The sequence below is a fragment of the Saxophila tyrrhenica genome (genome assembly GCF_035928015.1).
Source record: "Saxophila tyrrhenica strain CCFEE 5935 chromosome Unknown scaffold_2, whole genome shotgun sequence".
Classification (NCBI taxonomy): Eukaryota; Fungi; Ascomycota; class Dothideomycetes; order Mycosphaerellales; family Extremaceae; genus Saxophila; species Saxophila tyrrhenica.
In genome coordinates this window covers 1,972,680-1,995,336 of record NW_027041734.1, presented here as the reverse complement: position 1 = coordinate 1,995,336, position 22,657 = coordinate 1,972,680, and the positions used below count along the sequence as shown (strand labels likewise).

The 22,657-nt window shown below is 54.7% G+C and overlaps 12 protein-coding genes across 12 annotated transcripts; 8 read left to right on the top strand and 4 right to left on the bottom strand.

The window, feature by feature from the left end:
- Positions 1–128: 128 nt before the first annotated feature.
- Positions 129–1,528, top strand: LTR77_001906 (uncharacterized protein; the record flags this gene model as incomplete). Its single annotated transcript, XM_064799165.1, has 3 exons — positions 129–514; positions 577–1,245; positions 1,300–1,528. 3 exons carry the CDS (start codon positions 129–131, stop codon positions 1,526–1,528), a joined length of 1,284 nt encoding a protein of 427 aa, XP_064663492.1.
- A 1,063-nt stretch (positions 1,529–2,591) lies between these two features.
- On the top strand, positions 2,592–3,194 carry LTR77_001905 (uncharacterized protein; the record flags this gene model as incomplete). Its single annotated transcript, XM_064799164.1, has 2 exons — positions 2,592–2,804; positions 2,895–3,194. 2 exons carry the CDS (start codon positions 2,592–2,594, stop codon positions 3,192–3,194), a joined length of 513 nt encoding a protein of 170 aa, XP_064663491.1.
- Positions 3,195–3,384: 190 nt separating this feature from the next.
- Positions 3,385–4,161, bottom strand: LTR77_001904 (uncharacterized protein; the record flags this gene model as incomplete). Its single annotated transcript, XM_064799163.1, has 2 exons — positions 3,385–3,636; positions 3,661–4,161. 2 exons carry the CDS (start codon positions 4,159–4,161, stop codon positions 3,385–3,387), a joined length of 753 nt encoding a protein of 250 aa, XP_064663490.1.
- Positions 4,162–4,371: 210 nt separating this feature from the next.
- On the top strand, positions 4,372–5,606 carry LTR77_001903 (uncharacterized protein; the record flags this gene model as incomplete). The annotated part of the gene is made up of 2 exons (XM_064799162.1): positions 4,372–4,429; positions 4,483–5,606. The coding sequence occupies 2 exons, from the start codon at positions 4,372–4,374 to the stop codon at positions 5,604–5,606; spliced, it is 1,182 nt and encodes a 393-aa protein (XP_064663489.1).
- A 480-nt stretch (positions 5,607–6,086) lies between these two features.
- On the bottom strand, positions 6,087–7,140 carry LTR77_001902 (uncharacterized protein; the record flags this gene model as incomplete). The annotated part of the gene is made up of 3 exons (XM_064799161.1): positions 6,087–6,113; positions 6,167–6,918; positions 6,969–7,140. The coding sequence occupies 3 exons, from the start codon at positions 7,138–7,140 to the stop codon at positions 6,087–6,089; spliced, it is 951 nt and encodes a 316-aa protein (XP_064663488.1).
- A 740-nt stretch (positions 7,141–7,880) lies between these two features.
- Positions 7,881–9,631, bottom strand: LTR77_001901 (uncharacterized protein; the record flags this gene model as incomplete). The annotated part of the gene is made up of 2 exons (XM_064799160.1): positions 7,881–9,508; positions 9,565–9,631. The coding sequence occupies 2 exons, from the start codon at positions 9,629–9,631 to the stop codon at positions 7,881–7,883; spliced, it is 1,695 nt and encodes a 564-aa protein (XP_064663487.1).
- An 838-nt stretch (positions 9,632–10,469) lies between these two features.
- Positions 10,470–12,574, bottom strand: LTR77_001900 (uncharacterized protein; the record flags this gene model as incomplete). The annotated part of the gene is given in 3 exon segments (XM_064799159.1): positions 10,470–12,365; positions 12,378–12,458; positions 12,551–12,574. 3 exon segments carry the CDS (start codon positions 12,572–12,574, stop codon positions 10,470–10,472), a joined length of 2,001 nt encoding a protein of 666 aa, XP_064663486.1.
- A 488-nt stretch (positions 12,575–13,062) lies between these two features.
- On the top strand, positions 13,063–14,255 carry LTR77_001899 (uncharacterized protein; the record flags this gene model as incomplete). The annotated part of the gene is made up of 4 exons (XM_064799158.1): positions 13,063–13,082; positions 13,135–13,340; positions 13,389–13,703; positions 13,756–14,255. 4 exons carry the CDS (start codon positions 13,063–13,065, stop codon positions 14,253–14,255), a joined length of 1,041 nt encoding a protein of 346 aa, XP_064663485.1.
- A 195-nt stretch (positions 14,256–14,450) lies between these two features.
- On the top strand, positions 14,451–15,590 carry LTR77_001898 (uncharacterized protein; the record flags this gene model as incomplete). Its single annotated transcript, XM_064799157.1, has 2 exons — positions 14,451–14,509; positions 14,567–15,590. 2 exons carry the CDS (start codon positions 14,451–14,453, stop codon positions 15,588–15,590), a joined length of 1,083 nt encoding a protein of 360 aa, XP_064663484.1.
- A 529-nt stretch (positions 15,591–16,119) lies between these two features.
- LTR77_001897 (uncharacterized protein) lies at positions 16,120–17,909 on the top strand (the record flags this gene model as incomplete). Its single annotated transcript, XM_064799156.1, has 5 exons — positions 16,120–16,195; positions 16,253–16,655; positions 16,713–17,065; positions 17,144–17,566; positions 17,623–17,909. 5 exons carry the CDS (start codon positions 16,120–16,122, stop codon positions 17,907–17,909), a joined length of 1,542 nt encoding a protein of 513 aa, XP_064663483.1.
- An 886-nt stretch (positions 17,910–18,795) lies between these two features.
- Positions 18,796–19,899, top strand: PRO3 (delta 1-pyrroline-5-carboxylate reductase; the record flags this gene model as incomplete). Its single annotated transcript, XM_064799155.1, has 1 exon — positions 18,796–19,899. One exon carries the CDS (start codon positions 18,796–18,798, stop codon positions 19,897–19,899), a length of 1,104 nt encoding a protein of 367 aa, XP_064663482.1.
- Positions 19,900–21,049: 1,150 nt separating this feature from the next.
- On the top strand, positions 21,050–22,624 carry LTR77_001895 (uncharacterized protein; the record flags this gene model as incomplete). The annotated part of the gene is made up of 2 exons (XM_064799154.1): positions 21,050–21,167; positions 21,237–22,624. The coding sequence occupies 2 exons, from the start codon at positions 21,050–21,052 to the stop codon at positions 22,622–22,624; spliced, it is 1,506 nt and encodes a 501-aa protein (XP_064663481.1).
- Positions 22,625–22,657: the final 33 nt, after the last annotated feature.

Here is a 22,657-nt window from a genome sequence, read left to right as displayed (position 1 = left end):
GAACACAATGCGAGTCTGACAGCGCCACGGACCTATCTCCTGCATTAGCTACTCTACTGCCACCCACACCGCCGCTATCTGGACTGCCTTGGCGCACGTGAAGTCGGACTGGAGGCGACCTCGCAGACATGGACCCTTCACTCGCACAACCAGACCACACGTCGTCCATCGGCCAGCTGAGTGCCCAGTTTGCCGACCAGAAGAGGGCGAAGAGTCCACCGCTCGCTTTCGAACCCACCTCCAACGACTCCCTCGCTGCACCCATCCACCCCGACAGCAATATCCCTTCGCCCAAGCGAGGAGCAACCAGCAGCATGGGTCGGTTCAGTCCATCGCGGCAGAGTGGTGAGCAGGGAGAGTCCCGGAACATCATCGACCAGCAGACGCTGGTTATCAACAGGCTGCATGAGGCCTTTGCCGAGGAGAGGAAGATGTGGGATCTGGAGAGGACGAGGCTGTACAATCGCATCGCCAATCTCGAGACGCTGCTGTTGAGAGCTGGTGGTAGCTATAGGTATGTTCAGGCCTTGAACGGGCAGCGCGAAGACACATAATCTGATCTGCCCTTTACTACAGCCCAGCCAAGTCGCCAATACTCTCTCCTCTCGGTGTAGATATGACTTCACCCTCGACGAGAGCAACGAGCGGTTCCAACAGGCTACCTAGCATCGCCGAGGATGAGAACAGCGACCCGTTGTCAGCGAGGCGAGACGGCGTACCGCAGTCTATCGATCTACCCACAATCACCAACGACTCCTTTGACCGCCGGAGCTCTGTCAACTTCGCAGAAGCCACACCGACATCCGTCAAAGTCGAAGAAATCCCCACCTCGCCCGCTCCTACCAACCAAACGCTATCCCCACCGCCTTTCAGTTACCGCGTGGAAGCCGGCCACACTCCTCTCAGAGGTCCACGTCCAGCCACTCCACCCCCAAAGAACAGCATGTCGATGGACGGCATCGACGACACACCGACGCGCAACAACACCCACATCAACACCCTGCTCACCCAAAGCAACGACGATGATTCGGGCAAAGGACTCACTGGGCCACTGAATATGCCAGAGCTGCCACATGTCCCTAGCGAGGCCAACTTCACCTTTGACATGCTTTCGAAGAGGTTGGAGCAGATCGAGCAGCACCCTGAGCAGTCCGAAGCGAAGCCGTTCGTGTTCAAACAACCCAGCCCAGGCTTGGCGTCTCCGGCAGAAGACGAGTATGAGTTCAGCCCGAAAACTGTCGATCCGTAAGCTGTCTACTTCTCCACATGATAAACGTATTGCTAACCACTCTCACGTAGACACGCACATGAGCGTCCATCAGCACCACCCGCCACTCGTGCCTTCGCACCGCAAGACTCCAGCATGTCCGAGATACCTTCCAACGCCCTCTCGAAGCAGACAAGTCACGATGATCAAGTACAGGCAGAGTTCGAGAGCGGCGGCATCAAGTTGAAGAAGAAGCCGAGTGTCAACTTTGGCGCACCATTCGGGCAGCTGGGCGGTTTCGGCTCGAGAAAACAGTCGTAGCGTGGCGGCCGGCCGCCTGCGGTGGGATAAAAGCCTTGGACATGGGAGTTGATGGGCGTCGCATTCATTGGAACAGCATACTTTCATTTGTCGTTTGCATTGCATTGGACGGTGAAGGGAGGACAGAGTCAAAAGCGAAGCATGGTGCGCTGGGCGCAAGATCAGGGGCATACGGGTATGGGAGGCATAGCGCTCCAGTGAGCAGAAGATACCCATTACATTGGCCAGAGTGCCTTGAGGCGTATTAGAGGTATTCCGTAGTGGGTACGAGATGTTGCACATCAGCCGTTTAGCGTCTTTCTTCTCTCCTTGTTTGTCATTCGATCATCTTCAACACTGCCGTTGGCAGCAGCACCACTCAAGAACAAGGTTGAAGTTGATTCGCTATGACCGGACTGCCGCTAATGGATGTTCATCAAAATTGCCCCGACGCAAGGGAACAGCACAGTCAGGAGTTCACATCTAATTCGCTACACGAAAGACAACGCTACCGCATGTTGCATCAAAACCACACGACGCAAGGGATACATGTACATTGGTAGACAGCCAAGCCCAGGGATAACCTCCCTCTCTCGTTCCAAAACCCTCCACCAAGAATTCTGCAACCACTGTATCTGCACCCACTCTACACGGCAACACCCCTCCACATGCCAGGAACGCGTCTCATCAACAAACTGGCTCGCAGCACAAAAGGGCCCCTTTGCCCGCCATCCGGCTCGGAACCTTTGTCAAGGACCGAGTAGTGGGGGAATGCTGCAAGGTACGAGTTTTAGATCCGCAACGGCGACGGCGAGATGCTCACATCGAGGTGTACCTGCAGCGAGTGACAGGTCGACTCCTATCTCTGCGGTGGGGGGCAGGGGGTGGGAGAAGTGATAAGTACTGCTTTTTCCCGCGAGTTGAGGAACGGTTTCTTCTGCTTCAAACAGCTGTGCTGTGGTGATTCGGAATCTGACTTTCGCTCTCTTCCATATCATATCAACACTCGCTGAGCCGACACTAATTATCGAGCAGCGCTCTTCCGAACCCCTGCCACCAAATTAATACACCAAGAACCACCACCATGCGTACCTTCCTGCAAACCCTGCTGCTGGCAGCCCTCCTCAGCCTCGTCGCCAATGTCCTCGCCATCCCCGTCCCCATGAGCGACGACGAGATCCAACGCCGCTGGTCCCGCGGCGAATCAGAGGTATGCTGCTCGCCCCACGGGCCGGGCTGCTACATGCTCGCCTGGTTCCGTAGCCTGGCCGCCGTCAGGCGGGAGCAGGACGCCGGGGTAATGCTCTCTGTGCGAGACAGCCATGCATCACCTTCTTTCCTTATCTTTCTGCGGCTCGTAATGTGCTGTGCTGACTTGTCATATCAGCAATCGATCCACGCGGCTCAATCGTACCGAGACGCCACACCGGCTTGGGCGGTGCTCGACCGCAGCAGCGAGGACAGCAAGTTCACATACGCCACCGATGAGCGCACGATGGCCTCGCACATGGGATACCAGAAGAGGGAGGCACCGATGACGCCGCAATTGCTGGCCAAGATGAAGGCCTTCGTGAAGACCTTCTACCGGAACAGGGGTGAGAAGGCGCCCGTTGCGAGGAGTGAGCGGGATGGCATGGCGCCGGTGTTGAAGCCGAGAGGAGGGTGGAAGTACGCTTTCAGAGCTTGAGCCGGTCTCTTTGATGTTCTGTATGAGGCGTCGCGGGGTTTGGGAATGGCGCATAGGGGTCGCTGTTGGGTTTCGTGGGTATAGATCTGACGGCCATTTGGTGTATGAAGCAATGATATTACGGTCGAAGCAATCCTTGGTTCAGGTCTTGTTTGTAGGATCCAGTATGGTTTTGAGGGCACCTTATCGTTCAATCGCCGGCCATGCTCTCATCACTTCGAGCGGCTGCTTCTGGTGTGGCCTCCCTGCTACTGGCGCGATCTCCATTCCGTGGGTCAACATCTCCATCCATTGAGCCATCCCCATCGCCACTCGTTTTATCAGACTCAGCGTTCCCGCCGCCTTCTGAGCCCTCGCCATCCAGCTCCTCCAACTCTTCACCCAACGCGCTCTCCCTTGGCTCTATTATCCCCTCGTCCTCCAGAAAGGTCCTCGGATTCAGCTTCGGCAGTGTAGTCGCACACACCCGACTCTTTTGTAGCAGGTCATCCACGAACTCATCCACATGCGTCAGCGACCAGCCCTCCCTCGTGCGCCGCCTGATCTTTCTGAAGTCCGCCAGCAGAGGTTCAAGCGTCGTGTACACATCCTCCCCCTTCTCATATGTCAACCGTACGTAGAAGGCTGCGAGTAGTCTCAAGTACTTGAACTCTTCCCCAGCCTTTCCCAGATAGAACTCGATGATCTCGCGCTCTGGCGTGATCTGTAGAAGCTTGAACGCCAAGCACAGAAATGGTGTCGGTCTCTGCCCAACGCCAAAGGTACCGCCGATGCATGTCAGCTCAACAGCGCGGTCCAGGAGGGTGGCAGCGTTGAGGCCGAAGCACTGTTCTTTCCAGTAGTAGCTGTCCACGACGCGGTCTCGGACGGCCTTTTCGAAGAGTTTGAGCGGGTTGTCGTTATGGATCAAAGGTCCAGTGTAGCCGCGCTCGTCGAGATGGCGGCGGGCGTCTGCTTGGTGGGCCATGTCGACTTTACTGGGCGGGTGTTTGGCGACTCATTTTTCGTCGTGTCTTTGGCACGCTCTCACATATGAAGCTGCCGAATTCAAGATCAAGATCTTTTGCGATAAGATTGTTGCCATGACGATTATCTCGATCTGCCAAGAATACCGGACATCGACGGCGACGACGACGATCAATGCGACACACATTTTAGACACCGCAATGGAGAGGAGATGGGTCGAATATTGTTGACTCAGAGTCAGGCCACCGTCGTCTTGACATTCGGGCTAAGTACGCAAGTTCTGGACTACAACACTTCTTACGTCCAACTAACAACAATCTAGTCGCCATCTTCACGCTCCTCCTCTTCCTCGCCGGCTATGTGCACCAACAGCAGACGGTCACTGGCCTGCAAACAGCATTGAAGCCTCGACTTCCAAAGCCACCGCCATCCGCTGCGACTATCGACAACAAAGAACACGCGCAGCAGCCGCTGTATCATCCTTCTCGCATTCTCGGCAGCAGAAGCAAGAATGGCGGTCACATTGCATACACAGACTTCACAGCATCCACGCAGGATGAGGCAGCGAAGATCAACTGGTCCCGTCTTGCCCACGTTCAGATTGTGCGGAACCATCATGACATGTGCAATGCGATCATGGTGCTTGCGGACTTGCATCGACTGAAGAGTCCGGCGCGGAGAGTCTTGATGTTCCCTCAGGCATGGGCGACGGAGAAGAAGGCGGGGAGAGGCGACGTCAGTGATCCGTTCCTGGACATCAGCAGACGATTGATGAAGGTCGCTGCGCGGAGATATGGCGTGGAGTTACGGCCGATTAGCCCATTTCTCCAAGTTGGTGAAGAGCAGAGCTCGTACTCGCTGGCGAGTGCGTTTGCTTTTACAGAATTTGACCGCGTTATGACTATCGAGACGCCTGGACTGATTCTGGACGCCGAACCACTGGATGCGATCCTAGCGTTCACGGAGCCGGCTCCCTTCGCCATGCTCCACGATACTGTAGATGAGGATGGGGTTCACGAAGACGACATTTTTCTCATGCAGCCATCCAATGAGATCTATCAGGCTCTCAGAGACACGCTGGCAGACCAATCTTCCTTCAACGACACACTTTTACCTGCGACCTTCCCAGACCCTCTTCTGATCTCCACCTCGTCGCCATCGCAGACACTCATCCGCTCCATCGGTCTGCTTCACGACGCTCCGATCACCTCATCGAGTTCTTCAGAGCCATCGTTTAACGCTACAGCCTTCCTATCAGAAGTGGCCTACATGCGCTTCTCAGACCCCAAGCTTCCAGGTCCAGAGTACGAGGTTCCATGGGCACGGAAGGTCGCTGCACGACCAAAGAACAAGGATGCGGATTGGACATGGACGAAGCTCTATGGCGAGTTTGAGATGAAGAGGATGGAGGTGTGTGGATTGGGGCTGGAGGTATGGCGGCAATGATGCATCTACGATGGATTGAAGTCAACGAAGTCCTGCACATACTGTACAGATTAAAAGACCAATGCCCGGACGGATTGATCTGATCAGGACTGTCGTGATGCACTCCGCCGCTTGAACGTCGAGGGTACGATCTCCAGATTCCGGCAGAAGTACTCAAGGCTCGAGGTAGGCAAGGTAGACAAGGTCTAAGAGAGCACGAGTCTCGAGCGACCGAGGACAACTGTGATGAAATCAGGTGGGGATCACGGTCCCATGATGTGTGAGTCAGACAATGACCAGTGTTCAGCCAAGAGCTCACCAGAAGCACGGGTAAAGATATGTGCAGGTCCGCAAGACCCATATTTTATTACATGGAGTATCCAGACTACCAAGAAAAGCCCCTCTTCACAATTTCAACATCTCATGTCACCACTCAAACAACAACCAGTCCGTCGTAAGGCAGTGCCTCTCACAATCGCTAGATCCGAACGGAGACACCGCTTAAGCGTAGAAGTACTGCACGACGCACTATGGAGAACATTAGCTGATAGACTCGGAGCGAGCTGGCATTTTGGACTTACGCCAGAGGGAGCAGCGGCGACAGACGACGAGGCAGATGGAGCAGCGTAGGAGCTGGAAGGAGCAGCGGAAGCCGAAGGGGCTAGGTAGCCGCTGGAAACCGGGGCGGCAGAGCTCGCTGGGCTTCCGCCGGACACACCGCTTGGGATGGCGTAGGAGCTTGCCGGGGCAGCAGACGAAGCGGGAGCACTGCTGAAGACTGGCGCGGCGGAGCTTGCTGGGGAGCCGCTGGCAATACCACTATAAGCAGCGGAAGCAGAAGCCACAGGAGCGGAAGCAACAGCTGATTCAGAGTTCGAGGCACCACCAGAAGCAGAGCCACCAACGGTAACGCTGGCGGTACCGGCGCCGGAGAACGCCTCAACAGCCATGACTTGGAAGTTGAAGTCGCTGTTGCCGAATCCAAACTTTGCCCAGGCCTGGAAGTGGTTGGCCATGGTCACAGTCCCGCTGGTGCGCTGAGACTGGCGGACAGACCAGTACTGAGTGAAGGTGCTGGTGCCAGTGATGGAAGGCTGGTTCGTGCGGGTGTCGGTGCACATGGTGTAGGTGCCGCCGTCGGACTCTATGGTGCCTTGGCTGGTGGCGCCGCTGCCGGAGCAGGGGTCGTAGGAGCCGTAGGACTCGACGACGTAGTATTCGGCTTGGGGCTCGTTGACCCAGCCGTAGACGGCGAGGTAGCTGCCGGAGCCAGACGCGCTGTAGGTGGCATCGTAGGTGATGTCACGAGCAGTGCCGGTGGTCCAACCGAGACCTGCACACAGCGTTAATCGATGTTCTCGTGGACATATTGAAGCCACCCACCAACAACGAAGTCGCCCGGGTTGTTCCAGTTGGCGCTGTAGGTGCCCGCGCTCTCGTCGTAGTCGAAAGCGGCGAGGTCGCCGTTGTAGTTCTGGACGTAGTCCAAGGCGTCCTGAGCAAAGACAGTGGAGGCTGCGGCGCCAGCCAGCAGAGCGTTGGTGAAGGAGCGCATTTTTCTTTGATGGGAAGGTGCTGTTGAGTAACGACTGTGAAGGAGGGCTGAAAATGTGCAATAGGTTCTGAACGAATGACAATCTGTACCTGACAGATGGAATGAGAGAATGTGGAAGTTGGTGGTAGACTGGACTGGCTAATAAGAAAGACAAGAGGCGAAGAGAGTACAAGACTCTATATACATTGCTTGGACCTGGAACGCGGTCTGGGCGTGGTGGTTACGTCCATCACGATGAAACTGTTGACGGCTGAGCTCGAGACGACAAGGAGACGGGTAAATGGGTGATGTTGTACACATAGGGAAAAAGGCGGTCGCGTAGAGTAAAAGTAAGATGGAAGAGCTGGGGTTCTTCGTTTCAAGGGAACGCCCAGCTTCAAATATATTGATGACCTCAGGCTGTCTTGGATATTCTAGGCTATCACGGCTAGGTGTCTGCGGCGAACCCAACGAAAAAGTAGCCTTGATAGCCTGACCAAGGCTGTTCCACAGCATGTGGACCTTCACCTCCTGCATCAGCTTCGGTCGCCTCTATCGCCGACAAACGGATGGTACTCTCCGATCCCTCGGTTGCAGCCGAGATGATGACACGACAGCCACCGTTGTTGAGCTCTTTTTTGCCGTTCTTGCACGGTTCTCCGGGATCGCACCTGGAGCATAACAGGAGTGGTATACTCACCTGGCTGCCAGCGGATCTTGGAGACGAGGACAGAGAAAGTGTCTCCAGCAAGGGTTATCCATCAGAGTCTCGCTTTGGCAGTCTTCAACTCATTTGCTGCTCGAAGTCTCAGCTCCCTCCGCAAGATCTTCCCACTGGCAGACTTGGGCACCTCGTCCAACCAAGCTAATCCGCCTCGCAACTGCTTATGCGATGACAGATGCTCTCTAACAAAGGCTTTGATCTCGTCCTCACTTGCGTCCATACCTGGCTTGACCACCACGTACGCCCGTGGGACCTCGTTCTCAGCATCTCTAGGATCCGGCACTCCAATGACTGCGGCATCGATCAGGCTCGGGTGAGATACAAGCAGAGCTTCCAGCTCAGCGGGAGCAACCTGCAGACCCTTGTACTTGATGAGCTCCTTCTTGCGATCGACGATATATACGAGTCCGTTCTTGGAGACACCAATGTCGCCGGTCCTGTAAAAGCCATCCACGAAAGAGTCGCGATTGGCGTCCGGTCGGTTGTGGTAGCCCTGGCAGACAATGGGTCCCCCAACGAGGACCTCACCTGGCTGCCCGGCTTGCACGTCCCGGTCTTGCTCATCAAGAAATCTCAACCTAGTATTCGGGAAGGCAGCGCCAACGCTGAACGTCGTGTCGGAGACATCCCAGTCCAAACCCGTGATGCTACCAGTCGTTTCGCTTGTACCCCAAAATTGTGATATTATCGTCCGGCTTCGTCCAAGCTTTCTGCTTACTTCCTTTCCCAGCTCCAAACCCATCGGAGCAGCACCTGTTGCTGCTACTTTCAGCGAGTCGAAGTGGTCGGTCACATTAGGCGACTTCGCAACAGAAAGCCAAATTGGAGGTACGCTGAACTGGACCGTAATCCTGTATCTCTTCTGATACTCTATGAAGCTGTCAAAGTCGTACTTTCGCATCCAGTAAGTTGTACCGCCCATGTAGAATGGGTTCAGGGTATACCACGCGATGCCAGCAACGTGGGCCATCGGAAGATGAGCGATAGTGCTGAAGTGAAATGGCTCGTTGGGTCTCTCCCGTGCAATGCGATCTAAGTACCTCTTGCTAACGTTCATGCAGCAAACGTTGCAGGCTACGAGGTTGAGATGCGATATCCGAACTCCCTTTGGCAGCCCCGTCGTGCCCGAGGAATAGATGATGCATGCCGTAGTTCTGTCTTGCTCCTCCCGATTGTTGATGTGGCACCGGTCCAGCATTGGGCCTGCTTGAAGGTCAAGAGCAGGTTTCCGGTTGGAGGACTGGATCAGATTCCAGCGCTTTGGTGTCTTCGAATCGATGATCAGAATGCGATTCTGAGGGATGCCGCATTGTCTCGCTGCCTCAATCGTGTTCTGTTCGAACTCTTCCGAGCAGAAGAGCAGCTTTGCATCCGAATCTTTGATCTGTCTTGCCAGCTCTCCGACAGTGAAGGCGGTCGATGCTCCCGAGAAAATCCCACCTGCATTGACCACGGAGTAGAACAACACGGGAAGGAATGGACTACCAGAGCTGGTGCATAGAACAACGTCCTCCCCAGAACCTGAGGATCCAATGCCGTAGTCATGTCGAAGCACATGTGCTGTGCGTTTGGAGATGCCTCGGGCTTCGGCCTTGATGACACTGTTGGATGGGTTTGCTGCATCGACATGGAGTTGTGTATCTTCCTTTGCTCTGGCGCACCAGTCTGATGCTTAACATTGTCAGTAACTGAATGCTAACGTGATTGCCTGCTTAACCAACCAAACAAGAATGTCAAAATATCTAGGCTGGGTAGTTCAAGGTTTTCTTCTGGCTCGTATACTTTCATCTTAAAGCAGTGGTATCCTGCCGGCACGGATGATCAGCCAGTTCTCGATTCTGGGACTTTGTTCACGGACTGTCCACGGTGTTTTGACAAAACTATTCGAGGACCTTGGTTAACCCAGACCCCGCATTGCGTGGAGTACTTCAGCATGGGACACGAGCAAGCGAGGGCCAGTGATAGTGGCTCACCAGATCAGAGCGAGAGTCGTGAAGCAACTTGTCACAGACAAGAAGGGCTTGCTCACGAGCGTCACGTGGTCTTTTCGGATGCATTTCGGTCCCGGAGAAGGCTGCCAGGTATGCCAGCTGAGCCGCTTCCACTTTGCCTCGCTTGACAAGATGACGGGCTGTGGACCAGCAACGAGCGGCCACCGAAGAATGGCGATGTCTGATAATGTCGGTTGGTCATACAGGCTTTACATATGCAGGTACATACAGGTGTTGACCAAGCAGCTGGGTAACGCCATTGCGGCGGCCAACAATCTTCTCCAAGCGAACTCGTTGAATCGCTGAGCTCCAAGATTGCCATGCTTTGACGGGATGGTGCTAATACGTTCGTTCATCTCTCAGAATCAAGACTTTGGCTGTTTGGGTGCCTCGCACATTACATGTACGTGTGAGCTTCAGCTGCTCAGAACTTCGACAATGTTCCTCACAGCCATCGAATGAGCAGTGCCGTTGGCTGCGGCGCAAACCGCAGGTGGGTCGCCTAGCAAGGCTGGAGTTGTAGGGCGCCGTGCTCGAGTATGAGGTAGGTCCATAAGCAGTCTCCGCAACAGCTCACGTTAGCCATCTCTCGGACGGACCTGGCGATGATCTTTTCCGATTCACCCTGTATCGGCTCATCCTGGTGCAGGTGTCGCTCCAGTATGCACTTCCCCATACTGCTCAATATTGCCAAACTCTGTCGGAAAGTCAAACAGGGCAGAGAGCATCGGGTTCGACGGCCAAGGGCTGCCGATACCAAGGTCCAAATTGCCGTTCGGATCGAAGTCCAGCCAATCCAGCCCTTGCACTTCGTTGTTACTCCGAGAGCTTCCATTTGCCGATGGCGCTTGCGGTGTAGCTGTAGACAACTTCTCGAATAGATCCATCACCCACGAAGCAGCGTCCCAGTTGTCGTACACGCTGCGCAGAGCCATCATGCAGTTGCTGAGCGTAGACCGGCCAAGCTGAGCGACAGTGGGCTGTGGGCTCCTCAGCTGGGTGTAGGATGCCACGCCGGCGAGAAAGAGAGCCTGGAAAGTTTCGTGGGGATAGTTTAGGAACTGAGACCGGACAACGATTGAAGACGCCACCGTGGAGATACGCTGTGCTGCCTGCTCCATGACCATGGCCGAGCCCGTCGCATCGTTTTGCTGAGATCCGAGATGAGCGAGGATGAGGTGATGATCATGAAGCATTGACAGGGTTGGAGTGAACATGTTGTCCGGCGATGCCGCAAGGCCCCAGTCCAATGCAGGAGGAAGCTCTCTTCTCCAATTGAGGATGCTGGTCTGCAGGACGTCTGAGGAATTCTTCATTCGTCCTGGTAGCCACCTGGTGTACACAATCTGACGGAGGATGAGGGAGAGCTTCGCCACGCTAATCTGATACAGTCCGTAGACATTGCTCGGTGCGTAGCCAACACTGCCGTGCCCAGGTGTGTAGTCTTCAAAGTCCTCGACAGTCAGCATCTCGACATCCCCCATGTCCGTGTTGATACGAAAGGGCCGTCCCAATAAAGTCGAGCAGAACGCATCACGTATCATCAATGCCCACCAGAGTCGCTTCAGTAATGCTGCGTCTTTAGGGTGCATGTTGGTGTTTCGTAGCGACCGGTGAATGCCGAGTGTCTCTGCCAAAGTCACGCCGGTGCTGATCCAGGTGTAGAAGTTCCAGTAAGTGTTCGGAGCACCACCCCAGAAGCTGAGCATGAAAACGCTCTGTAGGATTACAATCTTGTTACTCTCATAGCCAGTATCGAAAAGTGCCTTCGCTTTCCTGTAGAACGAGAAGCGGGCCTGTCGTCGGCCAGTGTAGCCAGCGCGGTGCAATATAGACTCAGGACAGAAAGTAGCAGCAACAAAGCAGCTGGACTGCAGCAACAGCCACGGCAGTGAGTCATTTTCGTACTGCTTGATGAACTCGTCTCTGTTTATTATTGGATAGAGTGGAAAGACGATGTCAAGGAAGGTGGATATGAGCGCATTGTAGGCGGCCCGGTCAGGATAGTCGAAAGCCTTCTTCGACAGTAGACAATTCATGTCCTCTGGGAGTAGGTGGGTCGGATGCGCTCGATCTGGAGTCGTTCCTGGAGTCGTCGAGTTCTCCTCAAGTGAAGGCCCAGGGTGGTGTAGTCTTAGGCTGCCGCCATCCTGCAAGTCTTCAAGCACGAGCGCGAGCGGGAAAGACTCGCCCAAGTAGGTGATTGAGCATTTGTCGACGAGATTACGTTCGCCTTGCTGACGACTGTCGAGGAAGTGACTGAACATCGATGACCAGGAAACGTCGCGATAAGCAGACCGGCCGGGCGTCGCACTGCTGTCTACCGCTGGGCTAACTCCCTGGTCTGCCGGACCTTCGTGGTGTCCTGGCACAGAGCGTGGGTTCTGGTCGTCCTGGGGACTGTGATTGTCGGCCACGACAGGTCCAGCACTATCGTTGCCGTTGGCTGACGAGTGGCCATCCTCGCTAGCCTGGGCTTCGTTTCGTCTGGTATTCGCAGCACGAAGCTTGATTGCATCGCGAGAGTACCTCTATAGGCTTACATTAGCACTGTCTTCATCTGACGATAAGATAAACCTACTCCTCGCCGCGAGGCCGTCAAACGGCACTCTACCGACCCATTCCTACGACATCGGCTGCAAGGCTGTCCCACGCTGGTCACATCGCACTTGACGCGTTTGTTATTGCAGCGCTCACACGCCTTGGAGGCTCTCACCCGGCCTTCGGCATCTGGAGCCATCAAAATGTCAAAGCATTCAAGCGTGCTGTCGGCGGGTAACAGAAGCACGTTTGCCAGTGCTCGCTTCGAGAATTTGCCTCAGTCCGGCTAGAGTTCTAAGCATACAACCGGTAACCGCGCTGGCTTGTCTTTCCCCTGTCAACCTACTCCTCCGCAGCGTCATCAAAACTGATCACGACGTTCTCCCGCCGCCACGATCAGCGAGACGCCGCGAGATAGACCCAGGCATGACGCCATTGAGGTAGGAGCGAGCCCCATCTCAGGTGAACCAGACTTGCTGGTTGCGGACGACGCGGCTCTGAGCTCAACCCTCGGAGCCCACTGTCTGTGAACTCAATCTGCCTCACAGAAAGAGAGAGAACTATCTGTCGTAAGCAGACGCACTCAATCGATATTTAGACCGGCGACAGACGACTTGAGAGAATTTCCATCACGTTTCTCAGCATATCCAACTTCTCCCGGTTCTGCGAAGTGCTCCAACAACGAGAATGGCACCAAAAATCTTCATGTGAGTGTTTCGCCACTAAATGAGAAGACAAGGTCATGCTAATTGTTCGTAGCACTGGCGTTACGGGCTACATTGCCGGGGATGCCCTTTATGCACTGTCCCATGCCCACCCAGAGTTCGAATATTCTGCTCTGATCAGAACGCAAGAAAAGGCGGATGCTGTGAAGAAGGCGTATCCCGAGCTTCGGGTTGTGCTCGGCGGCCTGGACGACTCGGAACTTCTCAAGCAGGAGGCAGCCAAAGCCAATGTGGTGCTTCGTAAGTTCTGACATTCGTCCTTGTCGGGCATGAATGCTAATCTTTCAGATGCCGCGGACGCCTCCGACCATGAAGGCGCTGCCAAAGCTATCATTGCTGGTCTACTCGAGGGCCACAGCAAGGAGAACCCAGGCTACTGGCTGCATACTGGTGGCACAGGTATTCTCTGCTGGGAGGACATGCGCAACGGTACGCTAGGCGAGTGGTCTGAGAAGGAGTACAACGATTGGACAGGCGTGGACGACCTCACCAACTTGCCGGACGACGCTTTCCACCGTAACGTCGACAAAGTTGTGTTGGAAGCCGGTACCAAACACGGTGACATGATCAAGACAGCCTTGGTCTGCCCTCCAACAATTTATGGTAAGCAGTGCGACCCGAGCTTATGATGTGGCCACAGCTAATTTAAGATTAGGAAACGGCCGTGGCCCAATTTCTGGACGTGGTCGCCAGGTCTACGAGTTGACAAAGTTCATCCTGTCTTCCCAATTTGTTCCAATCATCGGAAAGGGCAAGGCGAGGTGGAACAACGTGCACGTTGCGGATCTCGCCAATGTCTATGTTCTGCTCACAGAAGCCGCGGTGGCTGGAAAATCAGACGATGGGCTTTGGGGCTCGAAAGGTTACTACCTCACTGAAAATGGCGAGCACATCTGGAGCGATGTTGCCCGCAGCATAGGCAAGCAAGCAGAATCTGCCGGCGAGGTCAGCAAAGGTCTCGAAGAACGTGCTCTTTCGCGAGACGCTGCAATTGAGCAAGCCGGCTTTGAGGCCATCAGCTGGGGGTTCAATTCACGAGGAAAGGCAGAACGGGCACGTAAGCTGCTGGAGTGGAAGCCTACAGGGCGGTCGATCGAGGATGAGATACCGGAGATGATCCGGATAGAGAAGGAGAGATTGAAGTCTTCCAAGTAATGCTTATGTATACTACGTAGGTTACGTATGCCAGCGTTGCTCCGCTTCGGCTATGCAAAGTACCTCACATGTACACCTTTCGTTCAGCCATGGCATTGACATTGACATTCTCGGCCTATTGCTTTAAACCGTTTTTCGAATGTTATATACTTTGCTTGTCTGGTCCGTCGTTATACCTGTTCATTCCCAGACACAATGCGAGCTCTTCGGTTTCACGATGCGCTGGACCTCCGCATGGACGACGTCGAGCGTCCGTAATCCATCTCCAATCCCTCTTTCCACATCTCTCAGCATACTGACACATATTACAGGCAATGCAACATCGATGAAGTCAGATTAAAGGTCGCATACTGCGGGATTTGTGGAACAGATTCACATGAATACCAAGCTGGACCGATTCTCTGCCCAAGCAAAGAACATGGGAACCTCATCTCAGGAGCCAAACTGCCACAGGTTCTTGGCCATGAGTTCAGCGGGACCGTCACAGAGGTCGGAGACAGCGTCAAAGGCGTCCAAGTCGGACAACGTGTCACTGTGAATCCTGCCATGGACGATCGCCATTACGGCCTAGAGACCTGCGAGGTCTGCCAGTCGGGACGGCCCAATGTCTGCATGAACTCGACCTTCTACGGCATCAGCGCCCAAGGAGGCGGTTTCGCTGAAGAGATTGTGGTCAAGCCATGCTCACTTTTCCCATTGCCGGACAATGTATCCCTCAAGCTGGCGGCTCTTGTGGAGCCGTTGTCAGTGTCAACTCATATGGTGCGGATCTCTGGTTTTCGAAGAGGACAAGACGCTTTGGTGCTCGGCGCTGGACCGATAGGAAGTGCTCTGGTGTTCATGCTCAAGGAAGCAGGTGCTCGTCGGGTCTTCGTGAGCGAGACCATAGAATTAAGAGCCGCTCGAGCGAAACAGGCTGGAGCGGACCGAATCATCCACCCATTGGAAGAGGATGTTCTCAAGGTACTGAAGCAAGAAATGCCTAACGGAGTCGACGTAGCTTTTGAGGCGTGCGGTCTGCAATCGACACTGGACACCGCCATAGCCGCCGTAAAACCTGGAGGATGCATCTTCAACGTCGCCGTTCATGAGCGCCCCATCACCATCGATATGAACCTACTTACACTCAAGGAGAGGAGGCTTATGGCTGGCAACGCTTACACGGCAGAAGATTTTCGAAAAGTAGTGGATGTGTTGAGCGTGAAGGGCAAGGAGGTTGAGAGCTTCATTACCAAAGTGGTGCCGCTTCAGGACGCAATCGCTGGCGGCTTCGAAGAGCTGGTCAAGAACCGCAGCAAGCATAACAAGATCCTGGTTGAACTGAGTCCAGAGTAGTTGTTTGCTCGTCTCGCGGAAACGCAATGGCCATCAGACCTGATTGTGCCTGTTGTCGCACAGGTTTACCGACCAGCCTGACTGAAGCAGTATTCGACTGTCTCGACCACATCTTCATCTCACCAAAGTATGCATGCTGTGTGCATAACACTCAGCGCCCCTCTCGGGCAATTGTTCGCCGAAATGAAATCGTCCGGAAGAACTCTTTACCATAGACTACCATATAGCCGCGATCTGCAGTGGTTGCATGCCTGAGCCGAGTGACGATCGTGAACACCAGCACCAGATCTCTCGTCGATCGAAGTCAACGCCCAAGCACGAGTCGCGCACTACAACGAGATGCGGAGATCGACTGGGGCATGCTGGGGTAGTGTATGCCACGCGGAGAATGCCTTGTCCACGTTGTCGGTATGATAAGCGACGTTTGATGACTTGGAGGCGTTCCCTTCTATCGATCTGACAACTGTTACTCCTTCCTTTCATCTCACTATTTGCCTGCCTTACTCGAAGGTAAAAGTTGCTCACCACGATGGCCTTCCACCCAACGGGAGGATTGCTCCTCTTCTGGATCACGGCATCATGTTCTTTAGGATTTATGCTGTTCGGTAAGTCAATGCAACCTTCCTCGAGACTTGAGCAATGTCAAAGATAACATACCGCAGGCTACGATCAAGGCGTTTTTGGAGGCTTGCTATCCAACCCGACCTTCTTAGATCGATTTAACCACCCGGGCGCCACCTTGCAGGGCCAAATTGTCTCGACGTACACCATCGGATGCATCATCGGCTCCGTAATCATCATTCCGACTGGTGACATGCTCGGACGACGAAGGGCGACGATATTCGGGTGCACAGTCGTCGCAATCGGAGGGATACTGCAGGCTTCAGCGTTCACCCTTCCACATATGATCGTCGGACGGATTGTTTCTGGTATCGGCATCGGCATCAACACAACGACTCTCCCCATATGGCAGAGCGAGACGTGCATGCGACCGTCGCTGCGTGGGAGACTTGTCGCGATTGAGTTGACGACCTTGGTCTTTGGTTTTGTTTTGACGAACTGGATGTCAGTACCTCCCTCCTTACGAACAGTAACTGTTGATGCTGACTTATCCATCACCAGGAACTTCGGCTTCACGTACGTCTCGCACAGCGAGGTATCATGGCGCTTTCCTCTAGCGTTTCAATCCTTCCTTGCAATCGGCACAGCAGGGATTACTCCATTCGTTGTCGAGTCGCCTCGCTGGCTCTGCTTGAAGGACCGCGAGGATGATGCCAGGGTTGTAATCGCCCGACTGTTGGCCAAACCGGTCGAACACGAGGATGTGCGAGAGGCATTGGAGATCATGCTCGATACTCTGGCACGCGAGAAGGAGGAGTACAAGGCCGGATGGAAGGAGCTGTTGCATAATGGCAAGCAGCAGACCTTCCGACGGGTCCTTCTCGGGATGGGGACGAATTACTTCCAGCAGATGGGTGAGTGCCAGTCGATAGGAGCTTCAGAAGAGCCCATGAAGCCCCGAGAGCGCACCCGACACTGACAATCGCTCGCAGGTGGCGTGAACGTCGTGGCCTACTATCTCCCAGTCGTCCTGGAACGGTCTTTCGGCTTCACTCCCCGGTTGGCCCTCATCCTCTCCGCCTGCGACAGCATGCAGTGGATGTTTTGGGGGGGCATGGCCATCTACTGCATCGAGAAGTTCGGTCGGAAAACGATGATGATGTTCGGTGCACTGGGCTGCAGTCTCTGCTTCATCGTCATTGCCGCCGGTCTTGGTGTGGGTACAAAGGCATCGAACGGTGTTGCGGTGGCCTTCATCTTCCTCTTCTACTTCTTCTTCGGGCAGAGCTTCATGGCGATCGGCTTCTTGTATCCATCGGAGATCAACAGCAACATGAGCAGGAACCGGGGGGCGGCGATCGCTATGATTACGAACTGGTGCGGCAATTACATTGTTGTCTCCATCACGCCAACTGGTAAGTTAAAGGAGCTTCGAGGCTTGTCTGTGACTTTTCAGCTGATCTTAGAACAGGCATCGAAAACCTTGCTTGGAAGTTCTATATCATCTTCGCAGCGCTGAACCTTTCCTTTGCACCAATCATCTGGTTCTTCTATCTCGAGACTGCTGGTTTATCGCTGGACGAGATCGATCGGGTCTTCGAGATTGCGCACGCGCCTGGCGTCAAGATGGGCTACAAAGAAGCCACTCGACTGGCAAAGGAGGAGTTTGAGGCAGAGAGGCTGCGGATCCATGATGGGAAGCAGGTGAACCGCGAGAAGGAGCCCTCGGAGGATGCACATTTTGTTGAGTCGGTGTGATGGCTCCAGAAGTTGTCTACCGCACCGACGATAGACATCAGAGCGTGTATATCTGTACCCTGTTGTATCCATGCTCTCCCAAGCCACCTGTGGTCAGCGCCTGCTGTGCCGGCTTCGAAGCGCCGGGAGTTGTAAGCGCCCATGGTGCGGTATGTAGACTTGTTGTTCCTCTCTGCCTCGCACACGTTATGGAGAAATGAGAGAATGGAAAACAGCTTCCCTACTTCCATTGTAGCATCGAGACACAGGTCTTACCGATGTTTTCTTGGTATGGTGCATTCGGCACCTTTGTCGGATGGTATGCAGCTGGTGGCAAGAATGAAGTCTGGCAGGCCTACCTGACCTTCGCTCACGGAATCACAACAGTGATCGAAGACCCGGAAACGGAGCTTATCGACAGACTCATCTCGTTCTTTATTGCAACTACAGTCTCAAGTCTTTCTGGCGGATATGCCCTTGCTTACGTTGAAGAAAGAATCGGCCACAGTGGTCCTGACTGCGAGGTCTGGCAGACTATCTTTCTAGCTTGGGTGGCTGTGGTGTTTGGTTGTCTGATACGCTGGAACGGGAGAGGGCCGCATACCGCATACAACCTCGCTGACTCGACTGTGTGTTGGAGTTGTAGACGGGCTGGCCAGGAGTCGACCAACCGACGGCTTGAAGACAGACGGCTCGCGTGGGGACGGAGTTGGCTCTCGCTCACCAGGAGCTCACGACAGATAGCCCTGCTCTGGCGGACATGGTAGCTGTTCGATGGTCGAGGTTGATCGAGGGACGATTAGATGGACTGGAGAGAAGCCCGGCTCGATTGGGCTTAGCGTGGACGAAAAGTGAAGATGAAGACCACACCTCACACCGTCCTGACCACTTCCCCCTCCAATCCACAATGCAGCGAGAGCGCAACTTGGCACCGGACTGGATACTGCGCGAAGCACTGAGCGTACAGCATCAAGCCAACTCGACGTGGAAGGCGCCGGGTCAAGAGCAGGAGCACAATTCCAGCATGGCTTCCAACTCGGCTTCCAATGGCTCCGGCGGGCTCACCCTGACCATCCTGGGCTGTGGCACCATGGGCATTGCCATCCTCGGCGGCATCATGGACTCGCTGGCAACGCAGCACCCGCAGGATCATGTCAGCATTCCCACGAAGAGCGTGTCTGGGACAAGTACCCCGGCCGAGCCAACACCAGAAAGGCTGCCTACAGTCTTCAATGCGTGCGTGCGGCGACATGAGAGCGCAAAGAGGATCAAGGCAGAACTGGGCCGCTATCCCGCCTTCGAATCGCTCACAATCTACGAGAACGACAACCTGGGCCCAGTGCAGGAAGCAGACGTGATTCTCCTCGCCTGCAAGCCTCACATGGTCGCCGATATCTTCTCCTCGAACGATATGAAAGAGGCTTGCGCCGGCAAACTCCTCATCTCCATCTGTGCCGGCGTGACGACCGATCAAGTCCAGGCCAATCTCGGCTCCAGCCGGGACAGCTGCACCGTTGTCCGTACCATGCCCAACACCGCGGCAGCCGTTCGAGAGAGCATGACCGTCATCGCTACTTCGAACCCTCCTCTGTCACCTCAGACAAGCCACCTCATCACCTGGATCTTCACACGCATCGGCCGTGTGGTTCATCTCCCACCCAGCACCATGGACGCTAGTACCGCCCTTTGCGGCTCGGGACCTGCCTTCGTCGCCTTGTTCTTGGAGTCACTCGTTGCTGGCGGTGTTGCAATGGGCCTGCCGCGTGAAGAAGCCTACACAATGGCAGCGCAGACAATGCGAGGGACGACGGGCTTGGTCCTGCAAGGAGAGCACCCAGCGATTCTGAAGGACAAAGTGAGCACGCCAGGTGGCTGCACGATTGGAGGATTGCTGGTGTTGGAAGAAGGGAGTGTAAGAGGAACGGTGGCAAAGGCTGTCAGAGAGGCTACTGTTGTTGCTAGTCAGCTTGGTCAGGGCCGAAGTGGTGTGAACGGCACGAGGTTCAATTGAGCTGGATTTACGGGAAGACGAGACAAAAACCCAGGGCCAGCTGCGTTTACAGGGACGAGGCCGCGGCCATCTCAATCGACCGCCCAGACACCCACATCGACCATAGGAATGCCAATCGTAAGGTCGCCAGTGATTCCCTCGCATGCACCTGAACGCTTGGAACTATGCACGATGTAACGGCGTCTGTGCATGAACATCTCTCCATGCCAGAGACATCCTTGGTATGCGGGCCATCTACACCACAGCTTTAAAAACTCTCTCATCATCCGGCTTATCCAGTCTCTCGAGCTCTACACCATGGTTTTCTCTGCAAAGGCAGGCGCCTTTCTAGGACCGGCGACTCTTTGCAACACAAGTCTCGTTCACCATCATGAAGGGACGAGTCAATACCACCGAGCGGACTGACCTCACCGGGCCGACCAGGCCGACCGAGCCTAAGGAGCCTGCCGGAGGCGAGGGATGTGAATACTGGGCCATGGCCTGAGGACGGGAGCACACCGCGCTCCTTTTACAACATTGCTTGTCGTGATGCTGAGACCCGTGAGGAGTTGAATGGAGACTGGTCGATTTGCTGGCTGATCGACTTCAACGAGGCTTGATCTGTCGACGTGCTTTGTTTATATTCGAATGCTGACATGTCGACTGCTAGGTCAATGTCCTGGGACTAAGAATGCGATGTCTCGGACGAACAAAAAGTCATGGACGTCATGCTGTTGGGCCGAGCAGCGTCACGGGCGTCTACGTAGGTTACGAGATTTGTACACTCTTTAAGAGCATAGATAGACGTTAACGACACGCTTTGCTCGTCGCCGGACTTCAAACATTCCGTACAGCGGTCAGCAACCTTACCGAGCCTCGTATTGTGGAGTAAAGAAAGCTTGCGGCGGCTTGTCAGCCTTAAAGTGTACCGCCTGTGAATGCTGGCTGAAATTTTGTACGACGATCGATCGACTGACCACCGGGTATTCTCCCCAAATTGGCTGCATTGCCCGACGTGCAGGAACCTCAGCTCTCAACATCACCGGCCGCTTAACATGGAAATGCGTCTGGATCTACATGTAAACATGGACCTGAGTAGTGGCAGAAATGTATATCAATACCTTCATGAGGACCGATCTCGACGTGCCAAGCAACAAACTGAGTGTTCATCATGGTTGGCGTTGCTGGTCGTAGCAAAGGATGCAACACCTGCAAGAGACGACGCATCAAGTGCGACGAACGACGGCCTAAATGCGCTCGCTGTTTGAAGGCTGGCTACAAATGTGCAGGTGTGATCGTCGAGAGTGCTGCATGGCGCCCAGCCGTTTCTTATCATGCAAGCTAACGCCCGTGACAAGGCTATGATCGACCGCTACAGGTGGTATTGTCAACTCCACACGCTGCTGCTGAGGGCAAAGCAAAGTCATCTGGAAAGCACACACCGGGACCGCTACTGCATGATCAGCAGGAGCCGAACGCTTCTCTCATTCTCGCCCCCTTCTTGCCTCTGCCCTCAAAACTGAAGGATGACCTACAATTCGCGTTCGTGTTCCAGCACTTGGTCTGGAGCTCATATGCCTCTCCGTGGTTGCAGCTCTCTGCGTCAGGACGACTGACCGCCTTGGCCCACGAAGCAGCGCTGGCCTTCTCCCAAAGCGCCTTCGGGAGGCATCACAGACTGCGTGAGATCGAGCTCTCCAGCGCCGCCAGATATGGCCGTGCACTGAAGCAGTTACAGACTAGCCTCCAGAAATGCAATGCTTCAGAGACGGCAGATCTGCTGGTGCCGGTCCTGATCCTGCTGATGCACTCCTGTTCTCTGTACACCACAGAAGAGTCACAGGTCCACGTACGCGGCATTCATGATCTACTCCGCAGCTGTGGACCGAAACCGTTCCAGCAAGAGCCGCTCCGAGCTGCCCTGTCATCGACTCGTGCAACATTGGTCACACTCGCCCTGATCGATAAGCGGAGATTGTTTCTTGAGGATGCCCGCTGGAGGGAGGTCCCGTGGTCCTTAGCTCCGGTTGAAAAGCCCGCTGCCGAGGAGCTCGTTGATATGTTGGTGTTCTTGCCGGGCCTGACACAAGATGTGGAGTATCAGAGCCGGACTACGAGCGATCTGTTAACAACTCACCTCACTGAGCGTCTGGTGGAAATATTCCAGGTGCTGTTCCGATGGAGATGGGCATGGAACTCTCGCTACCCGCTGGCTGCGTGGGAGGAGGAGAGGCAGGCACCGGCAGTGGCTGGCTGGAAGCCTGCTTATCCTGGCATCTCTTCACGCCTCCTTCGATTTGCTTCACCGGAGAGAGCTTCGGATGTCCTGCTTTACAACACTATCCTCATCATGGTCTTGGGACTTCTGCGACAGCTGTCTTCGTGGGTCGAGGTTGAATTAGCTATCAAGCGGGCCATTGCGAATACGCAGCCAGTGGAAGCTTTTGCACGAAATACTGCCCTTAACATGCCCACCGCAGGAATCACTGCATGCACAGCGGCGATGGAGATAGCGAGGGCCTTCGATTACCACCTGCAACCTCAGCGCATCCAGACTCCAGCTCTGTACTGGCTTTTCCCGCTTGGTCTGGCGAAACGAACCCTTTTCGCGGACTCTGCTTGGAGGGCGTTTATTGATCACATGATGGAGACTTCCCGCAGGACTCGTGGATATGGCAGTGAGATAATGGGTGGCGCAGGCTTTGGGTCTTACATCCTTCGCAATTGCGAAATGGGTTTGATCTGATAGACAGATTTATGAGCTGCCAGACTTCATCGC